At 40.9% G+C, this 20,494-nt stretch overlaps 1 protein-coding gene across 1 annotated transcript in view; it reads right to left on the reverse strand.

Annotated features, from left to right (window-relative positions):
• Positions 1-5,074: 5,074 nt before the first annotated feature.
• csnk2a4 (casein kinase 2, alpha 4 polypeptide) overlaps positions 5,075-20,494 on the reverse strand; it is a 34,925-nt gene continuing 19,505 nt past the window's right edge. The window contains exons 12-13 of the mRNA XM_083938868.1: positions 20,390-20,476; positions 5,075-6,925 (exon numbers count right to left, since the gene is read on the reverse strand). Coding sequence (XP_083794994.1) covers positions 6,807-6,925; positions 20,390-20,476 — 206 coding nt within the window. The 3' untranslated portion in view covers positions 5,075-6,806. The remainder of the gene's footprint in view (positions 6,926-20,389; positions 20,477-20,494) is intronic.

Genomic DNA, 20,494 nt, shown 5'->3' on the forward strand with positions numbered 1-20,494 from the left:
TAATATCATTTTGATGTTTGTAGGGTCAAATATGTGAGAACCAGAGCAGGTTAAAAATCCTGTAATCAGGACAATTTCTTGTCTCAGTTTGTATTGCAGCACAATGGGCAGCTCCTGTGGCTTGGAGGCTCATAGGGTCAAATGTGTACGCCTGTTTAATCCCATAGTAATATATCTGCGACCAGCACACATTTTCCTATGTTTTGACTTAAATTGATGTAAGAAGAGTGAACATTGTGCTAGAGCAAGTTGTTGAGATTATTTGCAGAATATTTTACAGCTCCTCCACACTCTAGCTGTGATGTCATGCATTTAAGGTCTGAACATTCCACCACATACACAACCATTATAAAATTTAAAATGGCCTGAAGATTTAATGAAACCAAAACTGTGATTATGTGAAAACCGTGCTTGATATCAAAATGCCCAAGCCCAAAAAAGTTACAAATCTCCTGACCCGTTTAAACTTTTAATCGGTTTTCTGCGTTAAAGTATGCCGTATCAGTATAGCATTAATACACATACATACATATAGCTATATAGCTATAGCACCCTATAACAATAAACCTAACCAACATCTCGGTCCTTCCTCATTCAATAAATACAATAAAACAATGAGTAGTAAATTATCTCTGAGCATTTAGCCCTGGAGGTTATAGGCCTACGGTACAGTTTCTTCTCCTCATGGCCACAGTGAGCTGTTAGTGCCGGAGAAAGTTCAAGTTCCCATGAAGTATGGTGCACACAGATCTGTTTGTCTGTCAGCCACAGCTATTGCTAACATTTTTAGCAGCGATGCAACTAACAACTGTTTAGCACGACTCTACAGTACACAGTTTGATTATTATGACATTTCAGTGTCACTCTAGCTCCTTAGAGGTAGTTGGTAACTGGTCATTAAATAAAACCACCAGAAACGTATTACAAACTATTCATCAGAAACTTGTGTCAGCCTGTCAGTGTCAGCGATGACCAGTGATGCCACTAACACGTTAACCTACTTAGTAACTCTACTCTTATCTGACTCCTTTTTTCAGTAACAAGTAGGCTAGTCTAACACGTTACTATTTCCAAATCAGTAGTGCTCTGCTCTGCTCTGCCAAACCGTCTTCCTCCAGTCGTGTAAGCATGGTTCAAATGCTTAAAGCCAAACAATCTTTAGAATAATATTCCAGTAGCAGCAGAATGTACAAAAAGTTTAATAAGTATTCTGTTCTAAATGAGTAGGCTACATATTATATCCAGTTTAGTTTGGCTCTGGTGAAGACAGGTCAACTTGAAAGCAGATGATGATGACCTTAAAACCATTTACCCCCATGAACTGTATCATTTTCCATTTCAGGCTCTTCCCCAAATCTTGTGAAATTCAATTCAATTCAATTCAAAAAACTTTATTTGTCCCCGGGGGGCAATTCAAGGCACACAGAGCAGCAAATCACGACAGTGCAATTATACAAAAAACATTTTAACCTAACACAAGACTAAAGTGTAAAGGAAGAGTAAGTGTCAGGATGTTAGTGTGTTAGTACAGGTTAGATACAGAGAACATCGTCGGCGTGAGATGTAGAAAGACGTGTGTATCATCTGGTGTAAGGAGGAGGCCTTAGTTTGGGTGAAGTGTCAGGCCAATACCTGTTTATTACAGCTGATATTATGGATGTTCTTGATCTCAGCTACTTTGATCAGAGGAAAAAACTCATTGTTAATCAATTCCTTTGCAATTTAGGAGAAATAGGGTGAGAAACTGCTTTAGGAATGGTAAGGCATTGTCCATGTTCTTCAAAGATAAAAACACTACATGTTTTGGAGGTTTTTAAGCCTCTAAGCTCTTTTGAAGTAGAATAAAGAAAGGGGCAACATTGAGGATCTTGGAAGCAGTGGTCGGCCAAGGAAACTTAGTGCAACAGATGAAAGAAACATCAGGCTTATTCCCCTTAGAAATCGGAATATGTCCGGCAGTGCCATCAGCTCAGAACTGGGAGAAACCAGTGGGACCCAACTACACCCATCTACTGTCCCAAGGAGTCTGGCCAGAAGTGATCTTCATGGAAGCGTTGCAGCCAAAAAGCCAAACCTCCGACATGGAAACAAGGCCAAGAGACTCAACTTGCAGGAAAGGAACTGGGCTACAGAAAAATGGCAGTAGGGTCTCTAGACTGAGGAGTCAATATTTGAAATATGTGGCTTAAGCAGAAGGCAGTTTTTTCGCTGGAGAGCGGTACAATAATGAGTGTCTGCAGGCAACAGTGAAGCATGGTGGAGGTTCCTTGCAAGTTTGGGGCTCCATTGTTGCAAATGGAGTTTTGGTCAGGGTTAATGGTGTCCTCAATGCTGAGCAATACAGGCAGATACTTTCCCATCATGCAATACCATCAGGGAGGTGTGTGATTGGCCCCAAATCGATTCTGCAGCAGGACAACAACCCCAAACATACAGCCAATGGCAATAGGAACTGTCTTCAGCATAAAGAAGAAGAAGTCCTGGAAGTGATGGCGTGGCCCCCACAGAGCCCTGATCTCAACATCATCCAGTCTGTCTGGGATCACATGAAGAGACAGACAGATATGAGGAAGCCTACATCCACAGATAATCTGTGGTTAGTTCTCCAAGATGTTTGGAACAAGCTACCTAGCATAGGAGACACCAGACTGATGATACGATTAAAAAATGGATACTGTGGATATAATACTGAAAATGTAAAAATCAGAACACATTGAAACAATAAAGTATAATAGTATTATATGATTAAGAATGATGGTATGGGACATGACGTAGATTACAAGGTAAAGGTACTATCCTAATGAGAGGATTTGTCAAGGATAGTCTTGATTTTATCCTTCATCCTCCTTCTCTGCCGCAAACCCCAGACTGTCCAGTTCCAGCCCGACCACAGAGCTGGTCTTCCTTGGTAGCCTTGATGTCACCGCCACACTCTTGCAAGTGGCATGAGTTAAACTGGAAGTATGAAGTGTAGAGAGAAAAGAGGAATGGCAGCAGTACAGTTCATTAAGGTGTGCCAACCTCACAGGTACAGTCAGCAACTGTTGGGGTTCAGTTGCAACGGAGAACATGACTCTCATGACACTTCCCTGCTTCTCCAGGTGAGAGTGTCAGGAAGATGATGGTATCCAATCCAATCCTGATCCAATGTATGCTAACTGCAGAAGGTCCAGCAAGCAGGGCCCTCAGGCACAGGAACACTTCTCAAAGGACTCCATGACATGCAACATAAGTGCAACAGGTTGTAGTCATTGAGAATAGATTTTAGAAGTATTTGTGCTGTGGCCAGGGCTGGAGCCCCTGACGTTTCCTACTGTGTTCTTGTGTTTTTTCCCTCCCTTGTGTTTCCAGTTCCCCCTGTCTGTCTCTCTGTTGTCATGTTTGTGTGTCTGGCGTGGGCGTGGCTCCTCCTTCAATCAGCGCCTCACTCCAACCTGGCTTCACACCTGCCTCTCATCAACTCATCACCTGCAGTACTTATACCACTGCTTTTCAACTACTCAGCACCAGATTGTTGTTTCACCACAGTGGTATTCACTCTCAGGCCTCCTTGTTTTTTTGCTACTTCATAGTGTTTTATCGTGTGCTAACAGTTATTTCTTATGCTCCAGGATCATCACCTTCTCATCCCTCCGCCAGCCATCCCCTATTTGCCACGCCACTGCTTCCAACCCACTCACACCAGCCCCCTTACCTGCCTACAAATCTCAATAAATCACCTCTTCTGCTCACCTGTTCTGCGTCCCGTGCTTAGGTCTCCGTCTTAGTTCATAACAATTTGGGTATCTTGCGTTTTAGATAAAATGTATGATTTTTGAACTAATGAACTAATTTATAACCAGGGCTGTTACCTGCTTTGCCCTTTTGATAATCCAACTTTGCACAGGTTTTTAATCATTTATAGTTACACATTTATGTCATGTTACTAACTTTTTGTAATGGGTTCAGAGTTTCAGAGAAGTTGATCTTATTACATTACTGACACATCCATAAATATATTTAAAGTCATCATCTTTAAGAATTGAGATACGTTGTTTCTAGCATCCTCTTTGGCAGTAAGATGTAACTGCAGGTGAGCCTGTTCTTTCAGAGCCTCCATTTTGTCACATTCATGGTCACTATGCTTCTTGATTATTAACCCTTCTTCACTTTGATTTTTTTTTCTTTTGGACTGGAAGTTGAACGCACTTCTTTCTTCTTCTTCTGACTCTCCATTGTGAGTCAGCATTGATAAAATGGACCTGAGCCGGTCAGACACATCAGAGCAAGCCTGGTATCATGTCGTACTTCACCTGACCAACTCCTACTGACTGACGTAAAAAGCGTCACTAATAGAGCACTTCATTTGAATTTTTGCGCAAGAATGTCGCAACAAACACTCAAATGTATTTCTGGGCAAAGCCGCAAATACAAGTGCCTTCTTTACCATTATTTAACTCACTCTTTGATAGACATTAACTTTAAAGACAATTTACTAGAATGAAAATCTTATGGATTAAAGTTATTGGTCCAGATAATAATACCTCTTGTCCATACTGGCCCTTCTCAATGTGAGTCCAATGTAAGAAATTGATGACAAAATCTAGTTCTTGTTTTCTGAAAAAGCATTTTTGAAATGCAGCCGATTTTGTACTCGATAAAATAAACTATTGATCCAACAGGGAACAAAAAGACAAACCCTTGATTTGTCTTAATCAGACTGCTAAAGCCTCATTAACGAGGACTCAGGATGGTGACAAGTCTTTTAGAGGAATAATTACAGAAATACGTAAATAATGTACATTTTTATTCAGCATTACGAATAATGCCTTTTAAGACTTTGAAAAACCTCTTAACTTATCCTCTAAAATGTAGCATTATTGTTTCGAAAATGTCCAATAAAATTGCACTTTGAAACCTTGATGCAATGCATCCTTGTAGTGTACATAAGAATAGGTCTATGACAGACAAATCAGTCAGATGTACCTGATAAATAAAACATGTTTACACAAATGTTCTTAACAAATACTAGTCTTCTACATAAGGACATAAAAATATATACAGTGACGTAGGGAATCAAACTGCTCCGCTCAGGTCAATGTATACATGTTCTGATTTATTTGCATTTTCAAGTTTTGAAGTGAAAAAACAAAAAAACAATGCATATATACAGCAGAGCTTAAATTGTCCACTTTCAAACTCTGGCACTAAAACACTGAAGAAAACTCTACCCATCAAGTGCTTTTCAACTCCAATAGTTCCCTCAATACAGTGCCTATAGAAAGTTATGAGACCCTTTTGAAATAGTCAGTTTTTTTGTTTTACAGCATGAAATCATAATACATAATTCAAGTGAATTATTCTTTTCTAAATTTTTGAAAATTAATAAAAATTAATAAAAATTAAAAAAAATTACAGCCATCAGTCTGTTTGGATTTGTCTCTACCAGCTTTGTGAACCTATATTGCTGCAATCTTCAAGTCCATCCACAGATGTTCTGTAGGATTCAGGTCAGGGCTGAACCACCTGCCCATTTTCAAGTGTCTAACAGAGGACTGCAGCTTTTCCTCAAGAATGTGGGTGGACTTGGCAGCATCCCTTTTTCCTGACCAACTGCCCAGTCCCTGCAGAAGAGAAACAGGCCCACAACATAATGCTGCCATCACCATGCTTCACTGTAGGGATGGTGCGTTTTGGGTGGTGTGCTGTTAATGTTGTAAGGCTAAATGTGTAAATCATGCTGGAAAAATATATATTTTTGATGTATTATCATTTCATGCTGTAAAACAAAACAAAGTGACTATTTCAAAAGGGTATCATAGCTTTCTATAGGCACTGTATGTTGGTGAAAGCCAATAAACTACACAGAACTGCGCTTTCCTCCAACACTAAAATCCCTTCAATCACCTGCAGATGATTATCGGATCATTTTGTCATCATATTTACTTGAACCCACATTGTCAACCTGCATTACAGTATGTCTATGGTAACTCCCACAAAAGAAACCTAGGTTTGGTCTCTTCTTCCAACTAACTGAGTAAACTTTGGTTAGGTCTTGAAGTAATTCAAGGAACTAGAGAGCAGAACTTTTGAGAAAACATTTCTTTGAGAACCTAAATAAACTGCACCTGGTTTATTTCTAAGTGATCATAGTCCAACAATAGATTTAATCACACAACTTGATGGTGATGAACTGTATTCAGTAGTCAGAACATTTCAATACAAAACTAGTTCATAATGGATGACATGACAGAGAGTCACACATCAAAAGACGACTGGTGATCTGGTTCGGTAAGAAAGGCAAGACAAAACTACTCAGGCAGATTAAGTGTTTAAGTGTCATCAGGTCTTACTTTTTGACTACGCTGCTGTGGTAAACCATACAGGATGTGCTCCTTTTGGTCCTGATAGCCAACATCTCATTCGTTTGCCTTTTTTATTGAACACACCGCTATCAGAATCCAAACTAACACACATGGGAAATCAGCCGTGGAGGACACTTGCTCTCACCATGCAAACACACACCCCCTCTCACTACGGCTTGTGAGAAAATGAAAGGAATACCTGCATATTTCAATTGCACAGAACATTCGTTTCAGATGTTGGGTTAACCAGTTCATTCGAGGAGGAAAAGGAACGGAAAAAACATCGTTCTTTTCTTAGACGACGGCGTCCTTCAGCCAGGACGGCTGCTAAGCTGCAGTCACACTGAGTTAAGGCAGAATGTGGGGAGGGCTTGCAGAAAGGCACCCGTCTAGTTTCTCCCCTCAAATTCTGCGGGGGGAGACAAGGTGAGAGGGGGATGGCGTGTGGATGCGGGTGGGGTGTCACTGTGGGGAGCTGGCAGCAGCGGGCACTGGGGTGCTCAAGACGTTGGTGGCAGCAGACAAGACCGGCGAGCCAGTGAGAGGGACCAGGGCAGTGGAGGCTGGCAAGGCAGAGATACCTGCAGGAAGAGGAGCCGAGGCTGTTATTCATCTCCTTGACATATTCCATTCACTGATAGCAATGTCTGAGTTTGGGTTGTTTTTTTTGTGGTCGGATCTGGACAACAGTCCGTTTACATAAGCTGCTACATCAATTTTGATTGGAAAATGTCAGATTCAATGCGACATGTGCCGTCAAAAGAAAATCAGAAATTGGTTTAATTCAGTACTCTGTGCCAATACCAGTGAAATAACACGATTCTAGATGCCAATTCGATACTGGCGGGGAAAAAAAGGATTTTCTACATGGAATTATTGCAAAAGATGTGCCTGTGAGCCATTCCAAAAATTATGCGAAATGTATTTGAGTATTGCAGTTCAAAGATGTTTGGGTAAGGAGCGACTGCTGGTAGGTGTGTGTATCAAAGCTGCAGTGGAAACACAGGATTACTTTATCATTATCTTTTTTATTAATGTACTTTTAAATTAATTTAGTCATTGTACTAAATCTGCTTCGTATTTATTTTTAATTAAATTTAATCAATGTACTAAGTCTGCTTTTTGTTTTTTTATTGTTAAATTAATTTAGTCAATGTACTAAATCTGCTTCTTATTTGTTTATTTTTAAATTAGTTTGGTCAATTTACTAAACCTACTTTAGTACATTCGTAAAAAAAAAGAAAAAAACAATAACGAGGTTGCCGTAGTGACGGATAAACAGGAAGAGACTTAGAGGCATCCAGGAGGACAGCTAATGTTACTATGTTTAGTTTTTTATGACAGTGTCAAACATAACGTTACCTATCTGATCAGTCTTTATAGTTTTGTTTAAGTAAATGTGTCTGTCGCATTCTGTTTGTTGCTTGTTGTTACGGTAACAGGAAGAGAGAGAGTAACCGCTTAACATTTAAACATCAACTAGTTCTACTCAAGCACTCACAGCTATCCTTCTTTCAGCCGCTTTCTTGCTAATTAAACGTTACACGCTGTTAGCTTCTTTAACTTAGAAGTTACCTTCTTGGATGGTGATGGCTTCCCCCGCTCTCTCTCCTGCTCTCTCTTGCTCGGAGTGTCTTATGTTTAGCTACTCCTCTGCCTCCTTTAGTGATAATGGTAGATGTAATAAGTGTTGTGTATTTGTAGCGCTGGAGACGAGGCTCAGTGAGTTAGAGGCACGGCTGAGCACCATGGAAGCTCAGTCTTGTGCTACGGTAGCTAGCCGGCCACCTATATCTTTAGCCGGTGCAAAGCCGCTTCTGCTAAGCCTCCCCGGGCAATCCCTGAGCAGCCAGGGTCCTCCTTGGTGACTGTGAGAGGAAAGCATAGTTCTAAATCAAGGCCCATGGTTAACCATCCACCCTTTCACGTTTCAAACATGTTTTCTCTACTCAGTGACACATATGCTGAGGAAACAACACTGGTAATTGGCAGCTCCATTCTGAGAAATGTGAACTTAGCCACACCAGGGACCATAGTAAAATGCGTCCCAGGGGCCAGGGGGGGCGACATTGAGTCCTATTTGAAACTGCTGGCTAAGGATAAACGTAAATATGATAAGATTGTTATTCACGTCGGCAGTAATGACACCAGATTACGTCAATCAGAGGTCACTAAAATTAATGTGGAGTCAGTGTGTGCATATGCAAAAACTATGTCGGACTCCGTAATTTTCTCTGGTCCCCTGCCCAACTTGACTTGCGATGACATGTATAGCCGCATGTCATCATTCCATCACTGGCTGTCTGGATGGTGCCCGGTAAATAATGTGGGCTTCGTAGATAATTGGAAGTCTTTCTGGGGAAAACCTGGTCTTACTAGGAGAGATGGTATTCATCCTACTTTGGAGGGTGCTGCTCTCATATCTAAGAACCTGGACGCGGTTGTTAGCGGTCTAAAACCATGCCAACCTAGTGTTGGGATCAGGAAGCACAGTCACAGTTTAATACACCTTATGACAGGTGCCCAGGAAGCAGAGTGGCAGTCTTACACACCTCTCTGCGCTCCCTGTGGAGCATTTTCCAGCTCAGTATAGTATACAAACGCTGTGTGCCCCAAGATCATCTAAATTAACCAGATCAAAAATGAACAGAAGAGGCGCTATACAGAAAAACTTGATACAAATCAACACCAAATCTGCGATAATGCAACAAAATCAGAAAATAAAATGTGGCCTTTTAAACATCAGATCTCTGTCATCTAAAGCTGTACTAGTAAATGATCTGATATCAGATAACCATATTGATTTACTCTGTCTGACTGAAACATGGCTGAGTCATGAAGAATATGTTAGCCTAAATGAATCCACTCCTCCCAGTCATATTAAGGCGTTAATATGAGTTAATACGTTAATATTGAGGCGTTGCAGCTATTTATGACTCAGGTCTATTAATAAACCCTAAACCTACACTAAATTATAATTCATTTGAAAGTCTTGTTCTTAGTCTTTCACATTCAACCTGGAAAACTGTGCAGCCAATTATACTTGTTATAGTGTACCTTGCTCCTGGTCCGTACTCTGAATTTCTGTCTGAATTCTCAGAGTTTAGTCAAATTTAGTCCTTAAATCTGATAAAGTAATCATTGTAGGAGATTTTAATATTCACGTGGACGTTGATAATAATAGCCTTAGGACTGCGTTTATCTGTCTATTAGATTCGATTGGTTTGAGTCAGAGTGTACATAAACCTACTCACTGTTTTACAACCTTTGACCTTGTTTTGGCTCATGGTGTGGAAATCAATGACTTAAAAGTCTTTCCACAGAATACTATTTTATCAGACCATTATTTAATAACTTTTGAATTCATATTACAGGACTACTCACCTATAGGCAAAAGTGTCTACACTAGATGTTTATCTGATAGTGCTATAAATAAATTTAAGGAATCGATTCCATCTGCATTTTATTTAATGCCTTATTCTAATATTCAAGATTCCTGCATTAACGTTAGTTTCTTTGAAATTGATCACCTTGTTGAAAGTGTTGCAGGCTCTCTACGCACAACACTCGACTCTGTTGCTCCTTTAAAAAAGAAGATAATAAAGGGACTTCCGGGGTCACGGAGCGAGATGGCAGCGTAGAGTAGAGCTCCTGAGTCGATTAAAGAAAAACTACCCCCTCAACTATGAAAGAATAGAGAATTCAAGTTTAACACTAACACGAAATGAGTGGGGGACGAAAACAGAGAAGTATACGGAAAAAAATGACATCCAAAGACCAAGAAGACGATTTTGAAGACGAGTTAGCCGACGACGGAAACAGCGACCCTAAACAACAACTCGGCTCGGTGCTAGACGGCCTCGCGAGTTTAACGAAGGAAATACGAAACCTCAGGAGGGAAATGAAAGAGGACCTCTCAAAATTCAAAGAAGAATTTAAAGAGGAGATGAGGAGAGAGTTCGCTGGCTTCACAGAGGAAACAAACCGCAAAATGGCAGAAAACATCGCGGAAATACAACAGCAGCGAAAAGATATTAGTGAGACACAGGAGCGGATTTCAGAGCTGGAGGAGTGGAACACGGACGCTAAAGAGGCCATTATTACGCTACTAAAACAACAAACAAAACTACAAGAAAAGTTGACCGAGGTTGAAGGACACGGAAGACGATGCAACCTAAGAATTTATAATGTAGCCGAACAGGATAATGAATCAGTGCCAGAGCTAGTGGACGGGCTCCTCCGCCGGGAGCTCGGGATACCGGAGGAAACTGAACTACACATACAGCGGGCACACAGAAGCCTGGGGAAGAAACCACCACCGGGAGCAACCCCGAGGTCCATAGTGGTCAACTTCTTGAAATACGAGACCAAGGAAAACATCCTGACCAGAGCCTGGAAAGAGAAAATACAAATCGATGGGAGACAGATATTTTTTGACCACGACTACCCCACAGAGGTGATGAAAAAACGTAAATCCTACTCGGAGATTAAAAAGACTCTAAAAAACAAAAAGATCCGCTTCCAAACTCCGCTGAGCAGGATTAGGATCCACTGGCCGGAGGGTCCCAAGATCTACAACAGCGCGGAAGAAGCAGCGAAGGACATGAGGAACAGAGGGCTGGAGGTGCTGGAGGGCCGCGGCAGCGACCCCCCGCTGGAGGAACGCATCCTGAGGTCCTCAACATGGCAGCGCGCTGGAAGGAACCCGGGGATAAATGGGGGAGACACCGCCACGGAGGAACGCCGAGAAGCTGGGAGCCGAGCGAGGGAAAGGCTACAAGTATTTAGGAAATAAACAACGGATAATAATTTAAAAAAAAAAGAAAAAAAAAAAAAAGAGAGAAACAGAAGACCGATGAATGCAAACTCAGTTGAATTTGTGCGGGAGAGGGAGAGAACCCACAGGAAACCCAGGACAATAAAATGTCTCCTATTTTTGAGTTAAGGCCTCCACAGCAGCTGGTGAGTAAATAGATCCACTATAACGGAACAGATAACCAGTTTACTTTGATATTACACTAAGGGCTATAGCGGGACCACTTGAGTTACAGTTAACTTTTGTGTTATGATTCTGACTGGGACCTCTATCTTTATTTTGCATTTCACTACACTCAATTCAATAGGAAGGGTTACATTGAAACAGACTCTAAATGGGAAGTTTCACCAACCCCCCCCCCCCCCCCCTCTACCAGAAATACAAGACTTCTCTAATGTAACAAAAGAATCGACAAGAAGACCCATTGAATTGTTGGACTCATCTAGTAAGATAGGAAGAACCTTTCCAGGTAGACTCCAACTCACTAGGGGGGGCCCTTTGGACACCAAAGGCTATCCCTCACTCCCACCAACAGGGAGACAGGGCCTATGGGGAATATGGTCCTTTTTTGTTTGGAAGTTCAGCTCCAGGTTCTGTGTTTGTTCTTATTATGTTCGTAAGGAAATGAGGGTTAATAATATTGCAGTGGAAGGATCACGTATCACAGCAAGAGACAAAAACTATGCAACACAATGATATTAAGGTGGTGTCACTAAATATTAATGGCCTGAACAATAAAAGAAAAAGAGGTAAAGCTTTAACTAAGTTTAGAAAAGAAAAGATGCAGATTTTTTTCCTACAGGAGACACACCTGACACGAGAGGAGCACGAAAAGTTTAAAAAATTAGGATACAGAAATTCATTTGCCAGCTCCTTTGGCCAAAATCATAAGAGAGGTGTGGCAATACTGATTGTTAACACGATAAAGTTTGAATTGATCAAGGAAGTTGTTGATAAGGAGGGAAGGTATATCATGATTAAAGGGAAATTAGAAAACCAACTGGTGACACTATTCAGCGTGTACGCCCCTCCGGAAAGCGGGAAAGCTTTCTTTCAGAAAATATTTGACCTCATAAATTTGGAAACGGAAGGGACATTGATATGCGGCGGGGACTTCAACGTGGTGTTAAACTACAGGCTGGACACAACAAGTCTAAAGAGAAATAAAAAACAAGTTAATAGATTTATGAAGGCGATGTTGCCAGAAATGAATATGTTAGATGTATGGAGAGAACTCCACCCAGTTGAACGGGATTATACTCACTACTCGGCCCCCCACGCAATGTACTCTAGAATTGATTATTTTCTAAAGAACAAAGGAGATATATATAAAGTGAAAGAATGCAGGATTGGAGTAACTGATATATCAGACCACAGTGCAGTTTACCTAGAAATCAACCTGAATAGCAAGAGGAGAAATACAGTATGGAGACTTAACGAAGGTATACTGAACAACAAGGGATTAGTTGAAGAATTAAAAGGGGAAATAATTAGATATAGGGAGGAAAACGATAATGGGGAAGTAGATCCAACAATCTTGTGGGATGCCCTTAAAGCTGTAATAAGAGGGAGGCTGATTTCACACACAGCTTATGCCAAAAAAAACAGACTGGAAACGTACCAGAAACAAATTGAAGAACTAAGTGAATTGGAACGCCATCACAAGCAGACAAAAGACTCGAAAACACTTAATCGGATAAAAGAAGTCAGGAAAAAAATAGACGACATCCTGTTGGAAGAGGTGGAAAGGAAAGCTAGGTATACAAAACAAACTTACTATGAGGGAGGTTCTAAAGCCACAAAAAATACTGCGAGACAGATAAGGAAACAACAAACACTAAACCATATATATAAAATAAGAGATCCTAAGACCAATAAAAACCTATATGAACCAGAAGAATTAGAACAAATATTTGTGGATTACTATAGTACATTATATGCACAGCCAACCTCAGTGGGTGAAGAAGACTTAGGAAAGTTCTTAGATCAGTTAGATCTGCCAACAATAGGTACAAAGCAGAATGAGATGTTGACCTCCAAAATAACAGCAGAAGAGATTGAAAAGGCAATTAGTCGGGCAAAATCAGGGAAATCACCAGGAGCTGATGGACTGGGTGCCTCCTTTTATAAAACATTTAAAGGGGAATTAACCCCACTATTATGCAACTCATTTAACTATAGTCTCGAAAAAGGCAAACTCCCTCCCTCATGGAAAGAAGCTATTATCACTGTTATCCCAAAGGAAGGTAAAGATAAAGAGTATTGCTGTAATTACAGACCAATATCATTACTAAATATAGATTATAAACTCTACACCTCCATCATAGCCAAGAGATTAGAGACATTTATGCAGGACCTGATTGATGAGGATCAGACTGGCTTCATTAAAGAGAGGCAAACACAAGATAATATAAGAAGGACTCTACATGTCATTGAGAAGGTACAAAAGGAGGCGGAAAAGGCGTTTGACAGTGTGAATTGGGCATTTTTATATAAGGTCTTGGAAAAATTTGGATTTAATGAGGACTCTGTAAACTGCATTAAGTCAATATATCAGGAACCAATGGCGAGGATCAGAATAAATGGTAGTTTGACGAAGCGATTCATACTGGAAAGGGGAACGAGGCAGGGCTGTTGCCTCTCACCAAGTCTCTTTGCGCTGTTTGTCGAACCATTAGCTCAGATGATTAGGCAGGAGGGAGAAATTAAAGGGGTGACAATAGGACAGGAAGAGCACAAGATAGGGCTTTTTGCCGATGATATATTAATTTTCCTAAAACAACCCAATGAAAGTTTCCCAAAAACTATGGAACTATTAGAGAACTATGGACTCTACTCAGGATACAAAATTAACGTCACAAAAACACAAATTCTGTCAATAAACTATTCTCCATCCCAAGAGTTAAAGGACACATATAAGCTCAAGTGGAATGGCAAGTCAATAAAGTACCTAGGGGTAAATATCACAAAAGGACTGGACAAACTGTACGATGCGAACTACACAAAAATAAGTCAAGAAATTAGGAGGGACTTGGAGAGATGGTCAATGACCAACTTTGATTTCGGCTCAAGGATAGCGATAGTTAAGATGAACGGATGATCCTACCAAGGCTTCTGTATCTGTTTCAGTCACTACCAGTGATTATCCCACAAAAACAGTTTATTGAATGGGATAGGTGGATATCGAGATTTATATGGGGAGGAAAGAAACCCAGGATCAGATACAAAACTCTGCAGCTGCCAAAGGGCAAAGGAGGCCTGGCCTTACCCAGCCTTAGGGAATATTACTACGCCGCACAAATAAGACCTCTGATATACTGGTGTAATGACGAGTTTGTCACAAGATGGAAAAGTATAGAATTAGGACAAATGGACATCGAAACACGACACCTAATAGCCCATAAGGGATTATTGCACAAGTTAGGTAACCAATTAGATACTATAACCAAGACTACAGTAGAAATATGGAACAAGGTTGTTGAAAGATATAAATGGGAAAAAGAGGTAAAGATTCTGAGTTGGTTTGCGTCTGACCCGAGGTTTGTACCTGGTGTGATTGATAAAGGGTTTAAACAATGGGGAAAAAAAGGCATCACAGCATTCTGCACCATGGTTGAGCGGGGGAAGCTGCAGAGCTTTGAAAAGCTAAGGGATAAATTTGGTTTAGATGAGCATGATACATTTCGATACCGACAGATAAAGGACTATTATGAGAAGGAGATAAAAACTGACACCGACAATGAAGTTATTAATGTTTTTTTGAAAGCCTATGAAGGGAAAAAGTGTAAAATAATCTCAACTTTATACAAAGGTTTGCTGTCTTACAGAAAGACCTCCTCTCTTTATATCAAAGAAAAATGGGAAAAAGAGTTGAAGGAACGAATTACAGAAGAGGAATGGTTTGTGATCTGTAAAACACAGTGCTCGTCCACTAGCTCCAGGAGCTGGAGAGAATTCAATTGGAAAAATACGGTCAGGTTTTTTATAACCCCGAACATTAGGAAGGAAACTACAGGTAACCATCAACCATGCTGGAGACTATGTGGAGACATGAATGTTGCCCATACGCATATTTTTTGGTCCTGCCAAGGGATAATAGGATATTGGGATAAAATATGGCGGGGTCTAAGAAAAATAATAGGATACGAGATACCGAAGTCATGTAAGATACTCTATTTGGGAAATCTAACACAAGACATAATACAAAAAGAAGATGAGTATCTTGTTAAAGTTCTGCTATCTGCTAGTAAAAAAGCCATTACAAGGTTATGGTATAAAACGGAACCACCGACTGAGGAGCAGTGGGTGAGCACTGTGGAAGAAATATATGTAATGGAAAAAATTACACATAAACTACGACTTCAAGAGACACAATTTCAGGATAAATGGGAAAAATGGACGGATTATAGAACACAGGAGGACACCACCAATACCACTGGACAATAATGACACAGATACGTGATTTGCCGCCTTATGGAGTGTGTGAAACCTGACATTGTTACTGATGAAAAGAAACTCAATTAATAAGCCTTTAAAAAAAAAATTTAAAAAAAAAAAAAAACACGCACAAAGAGGACACCACCACCACCACCACTGGACATGAAGACCACTGATACAAATGTGATTGTTTGGAGAAGTATGTGAACCCTGACACTGTAGTTGTTGTTTGAAAATTTCAATAAAAAAATAAGTTTAAAAAAAAAAAAAAAAAGAAGATAATGAAACAGAGGAAGTTAGCTCCGTGGTATAACTCACAAACCCGTGAATTAAAACAAGTATCGCGAAAATTAGAAAGTAAATGTCGCTCTACTGAATTGGAGGAATCTCGCTTAGCTTGGCATGAAAGTCTAAAAACATATAGGAAGGCCCTCCGTAATGCCAGAGCAGCCTATTACTCATCTTTAATAGAGGAGAATAAGAACAATCCTAGATTTCTTTTCAGCACTGTAGCCAGGCTGACAGAGAGCCACAGCTCTATTGAGCCATGTATTCCTATAACCCTCAGTAGTAACGACTTCATGACCTTCTTTAATGACAAGATTATAACTATTAGAGACAAAATCAACTCGCTTGGCACAGATTTTTCTTCAAACCCAGGAACTCAGGAACCAACTGTACGACCTGATATGTTCTTGGACTGCTTTTCTACGGTCAACCTTAACAAATTAACCTCTACTATTTCAGCATCAAAGCCCTCTACTTGTCTCCTAGACTCAATTCCAACTAGGTTACTTAAAGAAGTGTTACCTATAGTTAGCACTCCTGTATTAGATATGATTAACATGTCTTTATCAGCAGGTTATGTACCACAGTCTTTTAAAGTAGCTGTAATTAAACCTCTTCTTAAAAAGCCCAGTCTTGATCCTGAGGTACTAGCCAACTATAGACCTATATCTAACCTTCCTTTTCTCTCTAAGATCCTCGCGAAATTAGTCGCCAATCAGCTGTGCGACTTTTTACATAATAATGGGATATTTGAGGATTTCCAGTCAGGATTTAGAGCGAATCATAGCACTGAGACAGCACTGGTGAAAATTACTAACGACCTTCTTATAGCTTCAGACAAAGGACTTGTCTCTGTGCTTGTCTTACTAGATCTTAGTGCGGCCTTCGACACTATTGACCATCACATCCTGCTACAGAGACATGAGCATCTAATTGGCATTAAAGGAACCGCACTGAGCTGGTGGTTTCAGTCTTATTTATCAGATAGATCTCAGTTTGTACATGTTAATGACAAATCCTCCATTCACACTAAAGTTAGTCACGGAGTCCCACAGGGTTCTGTCCTTGGACCAATTCTATTCACCTTATATATGCTTCCCTAACGAAATATTATAAGGAAGCACTCCATAAACTTTCATTGTTATGCTGATGATACACAATTATATTTGTCGATCAAACCAGAAGAAACCCATCAGTTAGATAAACTTCAAATGTGCATTAAGGAAATAAAAAGCTGGATGACCTGCAATTTTCTGATGTTAAACTCAGATAAAACTGAAGTCATTGTACTTGGCCCCAAAGGCCTCCGAAACTCAAAAGCTAAATACATTGTTAATCTGGATGATGTTGTGTTGTCCTCCAGCACCACAGTAAGGAATCTGGGTGTTATTTTTGATCAGGATATGTCCTTCGATTCTCACATAAAATTTTCGACAAGGACTGCATATTTTCACCTGCGTAATATTGCGAAAATTAGGAACATTGTGTCTCAGAAAGATGCAGAAAAACTAGTCCATGCATTTGTTACTTCTAGGCTGGACTACTGCAACTCCTTATTATCAGGCTGCTCCAATAAGTCTGTTAAGAGTCTCCAGTTGGTCCAAAATGCTGCAGCTCGTGTACTAACTAAACAAATCGAAGAGAACATATTTCTCCTGTATTAGCTTCTTTGCACTTGCTACCTGTAAAATCGAGAATAGAATTTAAAATCCTTCTCCTTACCTACAAAGCTCTTATTGGTCAGGCTCCATCGTATCTTAAAGAGCTCATAGTACCGTATTACCCGACTAGATCGCTGCGCTCTGAGAATGCAGGGCTACTTGTCGTTCCTAGAGTCTCCAAAAGTAGAATGGGAGGCAGAGCCTTCAGCTACCAAGCTCCTCTCCTGTGGAACCAACTCCCAAGTGTTATTCGGAATACAGACACTGTCCCCTTATTTAAGAGTAAACTTAAAACTTTCCTTTTTGATAAATCATACAGCTAGGGCTTACGAGCCCTTAGCAATGTTGTTATTTTTAAGCTGATTTTGTTCTGCTTAATTATGCTGCTATAGGCCTAGTCTGCCGGGGATAATACTTTTCCAGATACCCCGAGCTTCTCTCCTCTCTGTTTGTATCATTCATGTCTCATCAATGCATGTTACTAATTTAGCATCTTCCCCGGAGTTGTTTGTGCTTTGTCGTCTCGCAGGTCTCTGCTGATCGTGGTGGTGCCTGCTGCCGTGGTCCTGTATGACGCTTCCTGCTACTATTATAATCTATGACCTTAGCTGTGCTTGTTTATACTCTTCTGCTGTATTAACTGCCATAACATACAAGTCATATTCACATTACTATAGATATTATTATAGTTACTGTAAGTGTGTCTGTCTCTGTCTTTGTCTTTCTCTGTCCATCTGTCCGTCTTTTCTCTCTTTCTCTCTCCTTTTCTTCCTCCCCAACCGGTCAAGACAGATGGCCGTCCTCTACAGAGCTGGGTCTGTCTGACGTTCCTGCCTGTAATAGGGAAGGTTTTCGTTGCCACCGTACTCTGTGGGGGAATTGTTGGGTCTTTGTTTATCATAGAGTGTGGTCTTTACCTAGTCTGTAAAGTGTCCTGAGATAACTTCTGTTATGATTTGGCACTATGAATAAAAATTGAATTGAATTGAATTAAAATAAGAAACTGTTAAATCATTAAAACATTTGGATGTTATTAATATCAATCAAAAATCACCTTGAATCAGCAGCTGTACCTTAGCTGTCCTCATGAATGCCTCTGTTTAGTTTTTCATCACAATTTAAACATAACGTTACCTATTTGATCAGTCTTTATAGTTTTGTTTGAGGAAATGTATCAGTCGTGTTTTGAACAATGCTTGTTGTTACGGTAAACGCTAAAATAGAAGTATTGCCTCCCTTGGTCTGAAGACCACAGTGGCATCGTTTGCATAGTGGCTTCAGTGGATTGAACTCCACGGTCATCTGCCTCATACGTAAAGTGCTTCCATTTATGACTCATGAGGCCCTTTTTTTATCAATGACCCGCGGCAAAGTGATTGCTGTAGTTCACTTCCACATGGGTGTTTTTATGTCATGTGAGCTACACTTCTTCGTGACCTCCTACTTCTGAATCCTAGTAAGACTGGAACACTCTATACTGTACTATAGTGAGAGAAAAGGGCATGTGGAGTATTACAGGAATCAAGCACATCACAGGGATGAAGAAGAAAGACAGGCAGACATCTGGGAGCCTGGAAGCAGCTGACCAGTATAACCAGTTTTTCAACAGGTTTAGCTCATCTCCTGCTGCCCCTTCGACACCCACAAACCCCCCACACACTCACACTGTCCCAAACGGCTCGACCCTCCCCCCAGCGTTCCCCTGTACAACACCTTCCCACCTGGATTACTGACTACTTGACGGGCAGGCCACAGTTTGTCTGTCTGGGCAGTGTCCTGTATGACGTGGTGGTCAGTGATACAAGAGCTCCACAGGGAACTTATTTTCTCCCTTCCTCTTCACCTTATACACCACTGACTTTCAGTACAACACTGGGTCATGTCACCTGCAGACGACTTAGCTGTTGTCGGGTGTGTGAGGGGAGGGGATGAGGGTGAGTCGAACAGTTCGAACAGAATCACCTGAGGCTGAAAGTCAACAAGACTAGAGAGATGGTGATCGACTTTGGCAGGAAGAAGAGGATGCCTTCACAGCCACTACAAACCAGGGGGAAGGTGGTGGAGGAGATGGAGGACTATAAATACTTGGGAGTGGTGATCGACAACAGACTGGACTGGAAATATTACAGCGAGGCTGTGTACAAGAAGGGGATGAGCAGACTATTTCCTGAGGAAGCTGAGATCCTTCAACTGTGCAGCAAGTCGGTTGTTGCCAGCTCCATTTTCTTTGCTGCTGTGTGTTGGGGCAGCAGCATCAGAGCCAGTGACACCAATAGTCAAAAAATCATCAAGACGGCTGGCTCTGTACTTGTTCTCAGGCTGGAGTCTTTTGAGTCTGTGGTGGAGAGGAGAACGCTGAACAAACCATCATCGACAATGATCAGCACCCTCTCCATCACTAAGTGGTCAGACAGCGGAGCACCTTCTCACATAGACTTCTCCAGCTCCGCTGTCGAAGGGACAGATACAGGAAATCTTTCCTGCCACATGTCATCACACTGTACAACAACAGTTCAACTGTTCAGAACAATACAATCGGAAGCACTTTACGTTTTCTTGCAATCTGTCCACTGCACCTTAGACTATCATATGTTTACATTTGCACTACAATAAGTCCGCTTATGTATACATTTTATTTTTTAGGTATCTTTAATATTGTATTTTATATTGACGATTTTCAAACAAGTGACAAGCATCAGCTGATTGATAACGAGCACATCATTAGACGCAGGTGTGTTGGAGCGGAGAGAAATCTAAAACATGCAGGACAGTGGTCGTTCAGGGGCAGGGTTGGGCAGCCCTGGTCAATGCAGTCAACACATTGTCTGTGTATGTATTCTCACCAGTAATCATGCTGGCTGTGCTCACAGGTGTGTTCCCACTGGGCTGGTTGGCTCCGGCCACACGAGATTGATCTTTCACGATGGGGACTGCGGGAACAGGAAAAA

The sequence above is a fragment of the Echiichthys vipera genome, assembly GCF_963691815.1.
Source record: "Echiichthys vipera genome assembly, chromosome: X".
Lineage (NCBI taxonomy): Eukaryota > Metazoa > Chordata > Actinopteri > Perciformes > Trachinidae > Echiichthys > Echiichthys vipera.